The sequence below is a fragment of the Sebastes umbrosus genome, unplaced genomic scaffold, assembly GCF_015220745.1.
Source record: "Sebastes umbrosus isolate fSebUmb1 unplaced genomic scaffold, fSebUmb1.pri S36, whole genome shotgun sequence".
In the NCBI taxonomy this organism is placed as follows: Eukaryota; Metazoa; Chordata; class Actinopteri; order Perciformes; family Sebastidae; genus Sebastes; species Sebastes umbrosus.
This window is the reverse complement of record NW_023618441.1, coordinates 86,637-103,540: the sequence shown is the minus strand read 5'-3', so window position 1 is coordinate 103,540 and position 16,904 is coordinate 86,637. Positions and strand designations below refer to the sequence as shown.

The window sequence follows — 16,904 nt, the reverse complement described above, 5'->3', positions numbered from 1 at the left end:
ACACTGTACGATCCGATCATCAGCTACGACCTGAGTGATCACACTGCATGGTCCGATCATCAGCTATGACCTGAGTGATCACACTGTACGATCCGATCATCAGCTATGACCTGAGTGATCACACTGTACGGTCCGATCATCAACCGCGACCTGAGTGATCACACTGCATGATCCGATCATCAGCTACGACCTGAGTGATCACACTGTACGGTCCGATCATCAGCTACGACCTGAGTGATCACACTGCATGGTCCGATCATCAGCTATGACCTGAGTGATCACACTCTACGATCCGATCATCAGCTATGACCTGAGTGATCACACTGTACGGTCCGATCATCAACTGCGACCTGAGTGATCACACTGCATGATCCGATCATCAGCTACGACCTGAGTGATTACACTGTACGGTCTGATCATCAGCTACGACCTGAGTGATCACACTGCATGATCCGATCATCAGCTACGACCTGAGTGATTACACTGTACGGTCCGATCATCAGCTACGACCTGAGTGATCACACTGCATGATCCGATCATCAGCTACGACCTGAGTGATCACACTGTACGGTCCGATCATCAGCTACGACCTGAGTGATCACACTGTACGGTCCGATCATCAACTACGACCTGAGTGATCACACTGTACGGTCCGATCATCAACTACGACCTGAGTGATCACACTGTACGGTCCGATCATCAGCTACGACCTGAGTGATCACACTGTACGGTCCGATAGTCAGCTACGACCTGAGTGACCACACTGTACAGTCCTATCATCAGCTACGACCTGAGTGACCACATTGTACTGTCCGATAGTCAGCTACGACCTGAGTGACCACACTGTATGGTCCGATCATCAGCTACGACCTGAGTGACCACACTGTATGGTCCGATCATCAGCTTCGACCTGAGTGACCACACTGTACGGTCCCATTCTGGCTTCAACTGTGTAAGAGTCTGTAGACGGACGACCAAAGTTTCTGACATGTCAGAGCTTCATCCGACTGTCCGATGGCCGGTCGGGAGGAGTTAATCGGTCCTCGGTTCCCCCCGACTCTAAAATGAGTCGTGCGGCTCAAAATTCGTTCCAGAAACGGGCTAAAATCGTACCGTGTCTAACCAGCTTTAGACCAACTCAGCTGTGTTCTGGTACCGGGAAACAAAATGTGAGTTAGCCCTGGCCCATATATGGCTGCCAGGTTTCTGGATGTCAGTTCCAGTTAGCAAAACTTTGGCCTTTGGTGAACACCTGGAATCAGACCGTTGCACTCAGGTGTGTCATTGCTCATCAATCTGGTACAGCGACCCGGCAGGCTGGAGACCCACTGAGCTCAGAACACCGACCAGAAAACATTGAACTGTGTTTCAACTGTTTAAAAAAGACAAATGAAAGAAGTCCTTCTATCCGTCTCCTGCCACTCACTGGGTCACTGGGTCACTGGGTCTGGGTCACTGGGTCTGGGTCACTGGGTCACTGGGTCACTGGGTCACTGGGTCACTGGGTCACTGGGTCTGGGTCACTGGGTCTGGGTCCCTGGGTCTGGGTCACTGGGTCACTGGGTCACTGGGTCACTGGGTCACTGGGTCACTGGGTCTGGGTCACTGGGTCACTGGGTCACTGGGTCACTGGGTCTGGGTCACTGGGTCACTGGGTCTGGGTCACTGGGTCTGGGTCACTGGGTCATTGGGTCACTGGGTCACTGGGTCACTGGGTCTGGGTCACTGGGTCTGGGTCACTGGGTCACTGGGTCACTGGGTCACTGGGTCACTGGGTCACTGGGTCTGGGTCGCAGTGGCAACAGGTAGACCAGGTGTTCTTGATTCCCTGGTCAAACTGGTGATTTAAGGGTGAGTGTGTTCTGGACCTGCCTGATTTACCTCCACAGGGAGATCCCAGAAGCATCCGGATCACTCCCGGATCATTCTTTGATCATTCTTTCTGTCAGTACCCGGAGCTCAGAACCGGGTTGTAACATGGATTGACTGATAAATGAGGAACTTCCCCTTCAGGCTCAGCTCTGGAGGATGAGGAGGAGTTATCAGACTGGGAGGAAACCTCGCCCACCTCCGTGGCAGACGACACCGAGGGAGCCAACATGCTCAGAGGTGGCCAGATGTCCGGGGTAGGTGAGAAATAATGGAACTGATTGGTCTGCCTTGGTTGACGTACCTGTTCAATATGAGGTGGACTGGTACACCGTACCAACCCAATGGCTTGGTATGGTTGGTGAAGCCCATCTTTTAAAGGTGTGCACTGGCCCTGTCAGGACAGTTTATTCTAGGGAGCTAGAAAGGCCTCTGGCTGGTTCAGTACTGGTTCCAGAACAGTGGACCAGACCTCGCTGATATACTGGAGGAGTCCAGATACGAGCCTGAAACAGGGCAGGACTTCAGGTCGCTCTAAGAAGCCATGAGAAGTAAGAAGCTGAGGAGATGTGATCGTACCGAAGTAAAAGCTCTAAGTGCAAGCTGATGGACAGGAAGTACGCAACCCATACCAGAACATGACATCCTTCTGACTGACCTCAAGAGAATCAATATTAGAGTGATATTAAAGGACCAGTGTGTAACATTCAGAGGGATTTAATGGCATAAATGGAATATAACATTAATTAAAGCTGCGAGTGGCGATGAACGGGCCCACGCACCTTCCTGCGCATCAGGGGTGCTGGCGGGACGCCGACTGCTGTGACCAGGCACAATGAACCCGGAACTCTGATGAGTGCAACGACGCCTCACACAAGACTCCACAACAAACGGTCAATGAGTCATGACAGGGGGCGTGGCTAACGTCTTGGGGCGGGGCTATGAATCTATATTGACGTGTAAATGTTCTCAGGACTGGACAATGTGGCAGCCTGGAGAATAACACTTCTCGGTCACTGCCAAAGACATCAAGAACTCCCAGCAAGCAAGCTGGTGCTGTAGGAACCAACGCAAGGGCATCGATCACAGGGACGTCCCACACCAACACACATGGACGTACTGAGGAGAGATGCTGGACAGTGCTGGCGAGCTAGCCAGATGTATGGTGGACTGAGACAGCTGGAAGCTCCTCTTGAAAGCCCGTCTGAGGACGACCCAATGACATAACTTCCAATAGTTGTATTATCACTCTTTTACATCCACTACTATTGGTTTTTGTTATTAGTCCTACTTGTATTGCTCTCTCTCTCTCTCTCTCTCTCTCTCTCTCTCTCTCTCTCCCCCCAGCCGGTCTCGGCAGATGGCCGCCCACCTAGAGCCCGGTTCCGCTCCAGGTTTCTATCCGCTAAACAGGGAGTTTTCCTGGCCACAGCGTGCTCCGGTGCAATGCTCATGGTGGGATCTCTTGTTGGGTCTCTAAGCTATAGAGTACGGTCTATATATAAAGTGTCTTGAGATAACTGCTGTTATGATTTGACGCTTTATAAAAACAAATTTAATTGAATTGAATTGGACCACCATCATGCCTGAGAAATGTGGGGCAGATCGGACTATGTACAGTTGAGTTACAACAACTTCCTGTTTCATGGCGAATGGCTCAAAATTGCCGCCACGCCACGGTCAGGTAGTTCAGTGAAAACTCACCAGTTGAATAACCTTTCATCCATAAGGTCTAAAGATGGTCCTGACCAAATTTCAAGTTGATCTGATGGAATCTGTAGGAGGAGTTCGTTAAAGTACACGGCCTATAAAACGCTAAAAATGGGCGAAAATCGTACATTAAATTCAAAATGGCTGACTTCCTGTTGAGTTTTGGGTATACCTCCAAGAGGCTCTTTTGTTTGTCTCCACATGTTACATCTATCTGCCAAATTTCATACTTGTAGGTGAAACCGGAGCGAGGGGCTCAACTTTTCCATCTTTCTAGGGGGCGCTAGCGAGTCATTTTGCAACAGCCGAGCACGAGAGCCTTAAAATATAACATTTTTCACCGCGTCTGATAAGCATGCCAAGTTTAACTTCTTTTTGAGCACGTTAAGGTCGTCAAAAAGGCGACTCAAGAAAAAGAAGAAACACTACAGTTTCAATGTTCAGATGTTCCACACTGGACCTTTAACCAGATTCCCAGGTGAAGGTCTCCAGATGATGAGCAGTATGGGAGCGTCCCTCCGTCTCACTGCCTCTATCTCTAGTCCTCTAGTCCTCTAGTCCTCTAGTCTGAGCTCACAGGTTACTGGACTTATTCTCTTCCTCAACAGCACTTCTCATATTCTCCTCTGGACTCCTATTGTCTGGGCTGTCCTCACTCTCCTCCTGCAGGTTCTGCAGCCTGAACGGTGGAGATGGAGAGCCGAGTGAGACAGGTGAGAGGGGTGAGACGGGTGAGACAGGTGAGACAGGTGAGACAGGTGAGACGGAGAGCCGGGTGAGACGGGTGAGACGGGTGAGACAGGTGAGACAGGTGAAGCAGGTGAGACAGGTGAAGCAGGTGAGACAGGTGAAGCAGGTGAGACAGGTGAGACAGGTGAAGCAGGTGAGACAGATGAAGCAGGTGAGACAGGTGAGACGGGTGAACCAGGTGAGACAGGTGAGACAGGTGAGACAGGTGAAGCAGGTGAGACAGGTGAGACAGGTGAGACAGGTGAGACAGGTGAAGCAGGTGAGACAGGTGAGACAGGTGAGACAGGTGAAGCAGGTGAGACAGGTGAGACAGGTGAGGCAGATGAGACAGGTGAGACAGGTGAAGCAGGTGATGCAGGTGAGACAGGTGAAGCAGGTGAGACAGGCCAGACAGGTGAGACAGGTGAGACAGCCAGACAGGTGAGACAGATGAAACAGGTGAAGCAGGTGAGACAGGTGAAGCAGGTGAGACAGGTGAGACAGGTGAGACAGGTGAGACAGGTGAGACAGGTGAGACAGGTGAAGCAGGTGAGACAGGTGAGACCCTCTCTATTCCAGGAAACCCTCTCTAGACCAGGAAACCCTCCCTAGACCAGGGTTAGGGTTACAGGGATGTACTGGAGGTGGAATGAGAGTAGAAGCCAACATGCAGTGAGTCGTTACGGCGTCACCAGTCGGTAGTCAGAGATGTCACCAGTCGGTAGTCAGTGATGTCACCAGTCGGTAGTCAGTGATGTCACCAGTCGGTAGTCAGTGATGTCCCCAGTCGATAGTCAGTGATGTCACCAGTCGATAGTCAGTGATGTCACCAGTCGGTAGTCAGTGATGTCACCAGTCGGTAGTCAGAGATGTCACCAGTCGGTAGTCAGTGATGTCACCAGTCGGTAGTCAGAGATGTCACCAGTCGGTAGTCAGTGATGTCACCAGTCGGTAGTCAGTGATGTCACCAGTCGATAGTCAGTGATGTCACCAGTCGATAGTCAGTGATGTCACCAGTCGGTAGTCAGTGATGTCACCAGTCGGTAGTCAGAGATGTCACCAGTCGGTAGTCAGTGATGTCACCAGTCGGTAGTCAGTGATGTCACCAGTCGGTAGTCAGTGATGTCCCCAGTCGATAGTCAGTGATGTCACCAGTCGATAGTCAGTGATGTCACCAGTCGGTAGTCAGTGATGTCACCAGTCGGTAGTCAGAGATGTCACCAGTCGGTAGTCAGTGATGTCACCAGTCGGTAGTCAGAGATGTCACCAGTCGGTAGTCAGTGATGTCACCAGTCGGTAGTCAGTGATGTCACCAGTCGATAGTCAGAGATGTCACCAGTCGGTAGTCAGTGATGTCACCAGTCGATAGTCAGCGATGTCACCAGTCGATAGTCAGAGATGTCACCAGTCGATAGTCAGCGATGTCACCAGTCGATAGTCAGAGATGTCACCAGTCGATAGTCAGCGATGTCACCAGTCGGTAGTCAGCGATGTCACCAGTCGATAGTCAGTGATGTCACCAGTCGATAGTCAGTGATGTCACCAGTCGATAGTCAGCGATGTCACCAGTCGATAGTCAGAGATGTCACCAGTCGATAGTCAGTGATGTCACCAGTCGGTAGTCAGTGATGTCACCAGTCGGTAGTCAGTGATGTCACCAGTCGATAGTCAGTGATGTCACCAGTCGATAGTCAGTGATGTCACCAGTCGGTAGTCAGCGATGTCACCAGTCGATAGTCAGTGATGTCACCAGTCGGTAGTCAGCGATGTCACCAGTCGGTAGTCAGTGATGTCACCAGAGCAGCTGCAGCAGTGGCAGCGATGAGCAGCTAACTGGACCTACAGCGGGCCGGCGGCGGGACTTACTCCGGGTCGTCCTCGTTCTCCTCCTCCAGGATGTTGGGCAGTCTGGTGAGGACAGACAGAGGGACAAGGTCTCAGGTGAGGACAGACAGAGGGACAGTGTCTGGATGTGTGTTTGTCTCTGTGTGTACTTGTATCATCTGGTGTGTATGGAAGTATGAACTGGACAGGATGTGTATTCATTTGTACACATGCTGTGTGTGTCTATGTGTGTTTATGTGTGTGTTTGTGTGTGTGTGTATGTGTGTGGCTTACTGCTCGTTGGACTCTGGCAGCGTTTCTATGACGATCTTAGCTGAGTGCTCCACCTCCAGCTGTCGGACCGCCTCCTCCGCCGCCTTCCTGGCCATCTCCTCTGCGATGCGGGCCGCCTCCAGGCGGTCCTGCGGCAGTCTAGACAACAGAGAGGAGCTCAGATACTCGTCATGATGGCAGTCTAGACAACAGAGAGGAGCTCAGATACTCATCACCAAGAGGAAATAACACGTTTAAATGTAGAGTCTGAACAAAACAAAGACTAACAGTCTGCGAGTCCTGCTAGTCTCCCACAACTAGCAGGACTTCCTACAATCACAAAGATATCTCACTATGGACCAACGTGTTGGACAGAACCAGCAGACAGTTTCATCCTCAGTGTTCTGGTGGGACACTGACCTCTCCTCCATGTGAGCTAGAACCGCCCCTCCAGCCTCCTTCTTGATGCTGTCCGTCACTGGACCGCATCGGTCCACCTGCTTCTCTGCATCTCCGGTCTGCAACCAACCACAGACAGATATCATAGTACTGATGCCGTTGTCATGGTAACTACCATGGGACTGATCCTGGTACCCTCTAAAGTACCATGGTAATACAGGGGGAGGTACTGTGGTACTTCAGAGGGTACCAGGATCAGGCCCATGGTAGGTACCGTGGTGAAGTTACGGTAGTACCAGATTAGGCATCACAGCCCTTCAAAGGGTACCTTGGTAGTACATGCTACCGTTAGCATGTTAGCAAGCTATGAAGGTATTATACTCCAGTCAGGCTCACCAGCTTCTCCTCTCTGACCTCGTTCTCCTTCTGCTGGGCCTCCTGGTCCCGTCCCACTTCCTCGTCCTGTCCCAGGTCCTCCAGCACCAGGTCCGTCTTCTTCTGTACGATGCTGACTGAACGCCACATGGCAGAGGATTATCTCTCTCTATATATATGTGTGTGTGTTGTATACAGATCAACCTCACAGAGAACACAGAACTGATGATTCTGATGATTTCTGTCTCATTCTGGAGGAAATAGAATTAATCATTCCAAGATGGCGCTAACTACGGCTGCCTCGGCGATTTGGTGCGCTCTGTTTTTCTTGTTTTTTTGTGTTTCTTTAGTTTTTTGTGAAAGTTCACGGATTGTTTTCTCTAGAGAAGACATCCTGAACCTCAGGGAATCCACCCCATCAGATCTTTTTCCCACATTTCTGGCTCCTTCAGCGGATTTAATGCACATTTTACTGGGAGCAGTGGCCCTCGGCCGAGCGGCGAAGCGCAGGAGAGGAAAGCACTCCGGAGCGCTGAATCGCTTCAGACAGAGAGGACTGAAAACTCCGCTGCCTGCGATATTCCTCTCCAACGTGCGCTCACTGTGCAACAAAGTGGACGAGTTGCTGCTGATGGTTAGTACCAACAGAGACTTTTCCCTCTCTTCAATCTTGTGTTTTACTGAGTCGTGGTTGTGTGGAACTATACCGGACTCTGCGCTGCAGCTGCCCGGCTTCCAGCTGTTCCGAGCCGACCGCGACCCGGAGCTATCACACAAGTCAAAGGGAGGGGGAATATGTTTCTACATTAACGACGGCTGGTGCAAGGACGTGACAGTGCTTCAGCGGACATGTTCTCCGGATCTGGAATCCTTTATTATCAACTCTAAACCATTTTATTCCCCCCGTGAATTCTCCTCCTTCATTCTGGTCGGTGTTTACATCCCGCCTCAGGCTCATGTGGAGCTCGCGCAGCGGCTGCTTGCCGACCAGATACGGGAGGTGGAGAGGAAAAACCCGGACTCTCTTGTTATCGTTCTTGGGGACTTTAACAAAGGGAACTTATCACAGGAGCTCCCAAAATACAAACAGTTTATTAAATGTCCGACCAGAGAGGAGAACACACTGGACAAGTGCTACTGCAACATCAGAGACGTATATCACACCGTTCCCCGCGCTGCGCTGGGAAACTCCGACCACGTCTTGGTCCACGTCATCCCCTCTTACAGGCAGAGGGTCAAACTGGCTAGACCGGTTGTGAGGACGACCAAGAAGTGGAGCAGCGAGGCGGTGGAGGATCTGCGTGAGTGCCTGGACTGCACGGACTGGGAAATGTTTAGGACCGCCACTGACAGTCTGGACGAACATGCAGAGGCTGTGACGTCGTATATCAGCTTCTGTGAGGACAGCTGTATACCGACGCGCACCAGGGTTCACTACAACAACGAGAAGCCCTGGTTCACAGCCAAACTCAAACAGCTTCGTTTGGTTAAGGAAGAGGCATTTAGGAGTGGTGACAGGGAGGGCTTTAAAGAGGCTAAATACGCGTTTGGCAAGGCGGTGAGGGAGGCCAAACGGCAGTATTCAGAGAAACTGGAAGAGCAGTTCTCAGCCAACGACTCAGCCTCAGTCTGGAAAGGGCTGAGGCAGATCACAAACTATAAGCCCAAACCGTCCCACTCCACGAATGACCTCCGACTGGCAAATGAGCTGAATGAGTTTTACTGCAGATTTGACAGACGTAGTGACGGTCCTGACTACATCTCCTCTCCCCCCAGCCATCAGCCATCAGCAGTTAACATCAGCACCCCCCAGCTTTCTCCACAAGCACCGAGCCTGTGCACACCCCTTCCCCCCTTCACACCTCTGTCCATCAAAGAGGGGAAGGTCAACAGGCTCTTCAAAGGACAAAACCCCCGCAAGGCAGCCGGCCCGGACTCTGTCTCACCTGCAACCCTGAAACACTGTGCAGACCAGTTGTCTCCAGTATTTACAGGGATTTTCAACACATCACTGGAAATCTGCAGGGTGCCGTCCTGCTTCAAAGCCTCCACCATCATCCCGGTCCCCAAGAAGCCAAGGATCACAGGTCTTCAGGATTACAGACCCGTCGCCCTGACCTCTGTGATTATGAAGACCTTTGAACGCCTTGTGCTCCAACACCTAAAGACTATCACCAACCCCCTGCTGGACCCACTGCAGTTCGCCTACAGAGCCAACAGGTCTGTAGACGACGCAGTAAATTTAGCCCTTCATTACATCCTCCAGCACCTGGACTCCCCTGGCTCCTATGCCAGGATCCTGTTTGTGGACTTCAGCTCTGCATTCAACACCATCAGACCAGCTCTGCTACAGGACAAGCTTTCCCTGCTGAGCGTGCCTGACTCCACCTGCAGGTGGATCACTGACTTTCTATCTGACAGGAGTCAGCACGTAAGGCTGGGGAAGCAAGTCTCCGACACCCAGACCATCAGCACCGGTGCCCCCCAAGGCTGCGTTCTCTCCCCACTGCTCTTCTCCCTGTACACCAACGGCTGCACCTCCAGACACCAATCTGTCAGGCTCCTTAAGTTTGCAGACGACACCACCCTCATCGGCCTCATCTCCGAGGGTGACGAGTCTGCCTACAGATGGGAGGTTGACCATCTGGCATCCTGGTGCAGCCAGAACCACATGGAGCTGAACGCTCTGAAGACAGTGGAGATGACAGGACTTCAGGAGGAACTCAGCCCCGCTCCCCCCCCTCATCCTGCGCGGCTCCCCAGTCAACACGGTGGAGTCGTTCCGTTTCCTGGGCACGACCATCGCCCAGGACCTCAAGTGGGAGCTAAACATCAGCTCCCTCACCAGTAAGGCCCAGCAGAGGATGTACTTCCTGAGGCAGTTGAAGAAATTCAACCTGCCACAGACCATGATGGTGCACTTCTACTCGGCCATCATCGACTCCATCCTCACCTCCTCCATCACCGTCTGGTTCGCCGCTGCCACCGCCAGAGACAAGGCCAGGCTGCAGCGGGTCATCCGTGCTGCAGAGAAGGCGATCGGCTGCAACCTTCCCTCCCTCCAGGAGCTGTACACCTCCAGGACCTTCAGGAGGGCAGGGAAGATTGTGGCCGACCCCTCCCATCCCGGACACCATCTCTTCCAGACTTTACCATCTGGCAGGAGGTTAAGGTCCATCAGGTCCATCAGGTCTATCAGGTCCATCAGGACCATCAGGACCATCAGGTCCATCAGGACCATCAGGTCCATCAGGTCCATCAGGACCATCAGGACCATCAGGTCCATCAGGACCATCAGGTCCATCAGGACCATCAGGACCATCAGGTCCATCAGGTCCATCAGGTCCATCAGGACCATCAGGACCAAAACCTCACGCCACAAAAACACTTTCTTCCCCCCATGGCAGTGGGGCTCTCCAACAGCCCCTCCTCCCCCCTGTGACTCTCTCCGTCCCACACACACACACTATTGCCCCGCCGACACTCGCTCTCCCCCTCTCTCCCTCTCTCTCTCTCGCTCTCCCCCTCTCTCTCCCTCTCTCATACACTCTGAATACCACCCCTACTGTATCCCTCTCTCTCCCTCTCTCCCTCTCTCCCTCTCTCTCCCTCTCTCATACACTCTGAATACCACCCCCTACTGTATCCCTCTCTCTCCCTCTCTCTCCCTCTCTCTCCCTCTCTCTCTCTCTCCCTCTCTCCCCCTCTCTCATACACTCTGAATACCACCCCTACTGTATCCCTCTCTCTCCCTCTCTCTCCCTCTCTCCCCCTCTCTCATACACTCTGAATACCACCCCTACTGTATCCCTCTCTCTCCCTCTCTCTCCCTCTCTCCCTCTCTCCCTCTCTCTCCCTCTCTCTCTCTCTCTCTCCCTCTCTCTCCTCTCCTCTCTGTCTCTCTCTCTCCCTCTCTCTCCCTCTCTCTCTCTCTCTCTCTCCCTCTCTGTCTCTCTCTCTCCCTCTCTCTCCCTCTCTCTCCCTCTCTCTCTCTCTCCCTCTCTGTCTCTCTCTCTCTCTCTCTCTCTCCCTCTCTGTCTCTCTCTCTCCCTCTCTCTCCCTCTCTCTCCCTCTCTCTCCCTCTCTCTCCCTCTGATACCTGATTGTTTGCACTCCGGTAATATTTGCACTATCTGTTTATATCATGTTTATTTTTGTTTAAAGCTTATTTTGTATTTTGTATATTCTTAAAATTTAAATGTTTTTAATTCTATTTTATTCTAACGTTTTTATCTATTTTGTTATTATACTGTTTGACTTGCACCAACATAACCAAAGCAAATTCCTAGTGTAAATCTCTTACACCTGGCAATAAACACAATTCTGATTCTGATTCTGATTATATATATTCTAATTATATATATTCTAATTATATATATATAATTAGAATATATATATATATATTCTAATTATATATATTCTAATTATATATATTATAATTACATATATATAATTACATATATATAATTACATATATATAATTAGAATATATATAATATAATTATATATATTCTAATTATATGTAATTAGAATATATATAATTATATATATAATTATATATATTATAATAGAATTCACCAGTTCATCTGTTCTGAACCTTAAACCATAAAAATCAATAATACAAACACGCAGGTGATGTTTACCGTTGATTGATAGACTCATTGATTGATTGATAGACTCATTGATTGATTGATAGACTCATTGATTGATTGATAGACTCATTGATTGATTGATTGATAGATAGACTCATTGACTGATTGATAGATAGACTCATTGATTGATTGATTGATAGACTCATTGATTGATTGATAGACTCATTGATTGATTGATTGATAGACTCATTGATTGATTGATTGATAGATAGACTCATTGATTGATTGATAGATAGACTCATTGATTGATTGATTGATAGACTCATTGATTGATTGATAGACTCATTGATTGATTGATTGATAGACTCATTGATTGATTGATTGATAGATAGACTCATTGATTGATTGATAGATAGACTCATTGATTGATTGATTGATAGACTCATTGATTGATTGATAGACTCATTGATTGATTGATTGATAGACTCATTGATTGATAGATAGACTCATTGATTGATTGATAGATAGACTCATTGATTGATTGATTGATAGACTCATTGATTGATTGATAGACTCATTGATTGATTGATTGATAGACTCATTGATTGATTGATAGACTCATTGATTGATTGATTGATAGACTCATTGATTGATAGACTCATTGATTGATTGATTGATAGATAGACTCATTGATTGATTGATTGATAGACTCATTGATTGATTGATTGATAGACTCATTGATTGATTGATTGATTGATAGACTCATTGATTGATTGATTGATAGACTCATTGATTGATTGATTGGTAGAGTCATTGATTGATTGATTGATTGATACTCATTGATTGATTGATTGATTGATAGACTCTTTGATTGATTGTTTGATAGACTCATTGATTGATTGATTGACTCATTGATTGATTGATTGATAGACTCATTGATTGATTGGTAGAGTCATTGATTGATTGATTGATTGATAGACTCATTGATTGATTGATTGATAGACTCATTGATTGATTGATTGATTGATAGACTCATTGATTGATTGATTGATTGATTGACTCATTGATTGATTGATTCCTGTTCCCTGCACGTCCAGGTTTACCAATCACAACAAAACAAACAAACAAAGAACTCATTTTCCCCCAATCTCTTTATTTTCCTGAACATCCAGTAAAAAGCTTTAATGACTTGTGATGTCTGTCTGTAGTTATAGCTCTATATAACATAGAGTTCATTAGAGTAGAAGTCTCTCTGTCTGTAGTTATAGCTCTATATAACATAGAGTTCATTAGAGTAGAAGTCTCTCTGTCTGTAGTTATAGCTCTATATAACATAGAGTTCATTAGAGTAGAAGTCTCTCTGTCTGTAGTTATAGCTCTATATAACATAGAGTTCATTAGAGTAGAAGTCCGTTCAGTAAACCAGCTGACTCTCTGTCTGTCAGTGTGAGCGACTCTGTCCTGCTCTTCCTTTTCCTTTTATTCCCCCCCTGAAACAGAAGGAGAAGAGCAGCGCAGTTAGAGTCCGCCTCATCACTGACACCAACCCCTGTCAATCAATCAATCAATCAATCAATCAAGCAATCAATGAGTCATTTAACAGCTGGGACTACACCCAACAGTGATGTCACAGTGTACTGACACCCCCTGGAGTTCACTGTGACATCACTGCAGACACTGGAGGTCATCCAAACAAGGTTAATGTGATGACGTCATGATGAGGTCACGCTGTTAGCTGGAGGCTAATGCTAGCAGTGGGCTAACATTAGCTGGAGGCTAACGCTAGCAGTGGGCTAACATTAGCTGGAGGCTAACCAAAGGAGAGTAAATGATGCTAATATTAGCTAGCGTGTTCAGAGTGTGATTCTGCCTCCACTTAACGCTCCGCCCACTGAACACGTCACCATGGTTACCAACAGAGGGGGGATACCAGAGCAACGTGACGCTCAGCAGACTCTAGTGTTCAGGTAGAAAGGCTGTACTTACTGCTGTGCACCTGGTCGCTGCCGGCGTCCTGCATGAGGAGAACACACATGATGATGATGATGATGATGATGATGATGATGATGACATGTTCAGTGACGGTCTGACTGTGATTTATATGTAGGAGATGAATCACACTGCAGCGACTCACCTGCTTCAGTACGGGCTGAGGTAACCTGCGGCCGATCTCACTGGCGATCCATCCCATCATACTGTCAACACAACAGGGAGGTGTTAGACCACAACACCTGTTCTCCAACACCTGTCCTACAACACCTGTCCTACAACACCTGTTCTCCAACCCCTGTCCTACAACACCTATCCTACAACACCTGTCCTACAACACCTATCCTACAACACCTGTCCTACAACACCTATCCTACAACACCTGTCCTACAACACCTTTCCTACAACACCTGTCCTACAACACCTGTCCTACAACACCTGTCCTACAACACCTGTTCTCCAACACCTGTTCTCCAACACCTCTCCTACAACACCTGTCCTACAACACCTGTCCTACAACACCTGTTCTCCAACACCTGTCCTACAACACCTTTCCTACAACACCTCTCCTACAACACCTGTCCTACAACACCTGTTCTCCAACACCTCTCCTACAACACCTGTCCTACAACACCTGTCCTACAACACCTGTTCTCCAACACCTGTCCTACAACACCTTTCCTACAACACCTCTCCTACAACACCTGTCCTACAACACCTGTTCTCCAACACCTGTCCTCCAACACCTCTCCTACAACACCTCTCCTACAACACCTGTCCTCCAACACCTGTCCTACAACACCTATCCTACAACACCTGTTCTCCAACACCTGTTCTCCAACACCTCTCCTCCAACACCTGTCCTACAACACCTGTCCTACAACACCTGGCCTACAACACCTGTTCTCCAACACCTGTCCTACAACACCTGTTCTTGAACACCTATCCTACAACACCTGTCCTACAACACCTGTCCTACAACACCTGTCCTACAACGCCTGTTCTCCAACGCCTGTTCTCCAACACCTGTCCTACAACACCTGTCCTACAACACCTTTCTTACAGCACCTCTCCTACAACACCTGTCCTACAACACCTGTCCTACAACACCTGTCCTACAACACCTGTTCTCCAACACCTCTCCTCCAACACCTGTCCTACAACACCTGTCCTACAACACCTGTCCTACAACACCTGGCCTACAACACCTGTTCTCCAACACCTGTCCTACAACACCTGTTCTCGAACACCTGTCCTACAACACCTGTCCTACAACACCTGTTCTCCAACACCTGTCCTACAACACCTATCCTACAACACCTGTCCTACAACACCCGTCCTACAACACCTTTCTTACAACACCTCTCCTACAACACCTGTTCTCCAACACCTGTTCTCCAACACCTGTCCTACAACACCTGTCCTACAACACCTGTTCTCCAACACCTGTCCTACAACACCTGTCCTACAACACCTCTCCTACAACACCTGTCCTACAACACCTGTCCTACAACACCTGTCCTACACTCAGATCCTCAAACACGTTCACATCTCTTACAGTGTTACGTTAGCTATGTTAGCTACTAGCATCTGGCACATCTGGCATCATGCTGTAAAATATCTGCAAACAATAAGCAAAGCCAACATGAAGCCGCCTGAGATCTGTTTTTATGTTTCTGAGTATTCATACATGATATATGGTTTGTTTCCTAGAAATGTCCTTTAAAGATGTTGGAGTTTAATTTCCGGCGGAAGGATTCCAGCTAAAGCTACTTGCTCTAACGTTGTTGTAATGTTGGATTCATGTTTCCACCTACTTGGGCTGCGGCTCTGCTTCCTTCGAAGACCTGAGGACAACAGAAAAGCCAACAGTGTTTAACAACGGTCCTTTCATCAACCTGCTGTCATGCTCTTGGGTTTTACTTCCTGTTTTATTTTAAAAGTTACTCTCCCCATGTGTCATGTTGCGTTTTACTTCCTGCCGTTGTCACTCTTCCACCACACCTGAGTTTCATTAGTTAATCAATTCTTTGTGTATTTAGTATGTGTGTTTTCCTGTTCCAGTGTCAGGTCGTCTGCCTCGGGTTCCTGTTCTACGTTCCAGTCTTTCTCCTCGTGTTTGGTGTCAGTTATCAGACTTCATAGTTTCTGCTGGATTAACTTCTGTTACCCAAGTTCCCGTGTCGGGGTCCCATCCGACGTCAAGCCAGTTCCCGTGTCGGGGTCCCATCCGATGTCAAGCCAGTTCCCGTGTCGGGGTCCCATCCGACGTCAAGCCAGTTCCCGTGTCGGGGTCCCATCCGACGTCAAGCCAGTTCCCGTGTCGGGGTCCCATCCGACGTCAAGCCAGTTCCCGTGTCGGGGGTTCCAGCTGACTTCAAGCCAGTTCCGGTGTCGGGGGTTCCAGCCGACTTTAAGCCAGTTCCGGTGTCGGGGGTTCCAGCCGACTTCAAGCCAGTTCCGGTGTCGGGGGTTCCAGCCGACTTTAAGCCAGTTCCCGTGCCGGGGGTTCCTGCCGACTTCAAGCCAGTACCGGTGTCGGGGGTTCCTGCCGACTTCAAGCCAGTTCCCGTGCTGGGGGTTCCTGCCGACTTCAAGCCAGTACCGGTGTCGGGGGTTCCTGCCGACTTCAAGCCAGTTCCCGTGCCGGGGGTTCCTGCCGACTTCAAGCCAGTACCGGTGTCGGGGGTTCCTGCGGACTTCAAGCCAGTACCGGTGTCGGGGGTTCCTGCTGACTTCAAGCCAGTTCCCGTGTCGGGGGTTCCTGCCGACTTCAAGCCAGTTCCCGTGTCGGGCGTTCCAGCCGACTTTAAGCCAGTTCCCGTGCCGGGGGTTCCTGCCGACTTCAAGCCAGTACCGGTGTCGGGGGTTCCTGCCGATTTCAAGCCAGTACCGGTGTCGGGGTCCCGGCCGATTTAAACTCTCAAACTATATCTCTTAATATCTCTGAGTTATAGTTATTATAGATCATAACGTTCGTCACACCACTCACTAAGAGTTCACTCACTTCTCAGGGTCAGCGGCTGGTTTTGGGGCTGGAAGAGGTTTTGGTGCCGGATCAGGTTTTGGTACCGGATCAGGTTTTGGTGCCGGAGCCTCTGCTGTGTAAAGAAGCAGGAGAGTCTCAGTAAGACCACAACATCA

The 16,904-nt window shown here is 49.3% G+C and overlaps 1 protein-coding gene across 1 annotated transcript in view; it reads right to left on the bottom strand.

Moving 5' to 3' along the window:
* Window positions 1-16,904, bottom strand: part of cngb1a (cyclic nucleotide gated channel subunit beta 1a) — a 53,328-nt gene that overhangs the window by 27,652 nt on the left and 8,772 nt on the right. Inside the window, exons 13-21 of the mRNA XM_037762875.1 lie at window positions 16,768-16,861; window positions 15,578-15,607; window positions 13,906-13,966; window positions 13,758-13,785; window positions 7,201-7,316; window positions 6,826-6,923; window positions 6,427-6,564; window positions 6,175-6,216; window positions 4,157-4,258 (exon numbers count right to left, since the gene is read on the bottom strand). Of these exons, the coding sequence (XP_037618803.1) occupies window positions 4,157-4,258; window positions 6,175-6,216; window positions 6,427-6,564; window positions 6,826-6,923; window positions 7,201-7,316; window positions 13,758-13,785; window positions 13,906-13,966; window positions 15,578-15,607; window positions 16,768-16,861 (709 nt within the window). The remainder of the gene's footprint in view (window positions 1-4,156; window positions 4,259-6,174; window positions 6,217-6,426; window positions 6,565-6,825; window positions 6,924-7,200; window positions 7,317-13,757; window positions 13,786-13,905; window positions 13,967-15,577; window positions 15,608-16,767; window positions 16,862-16,904) is intronic.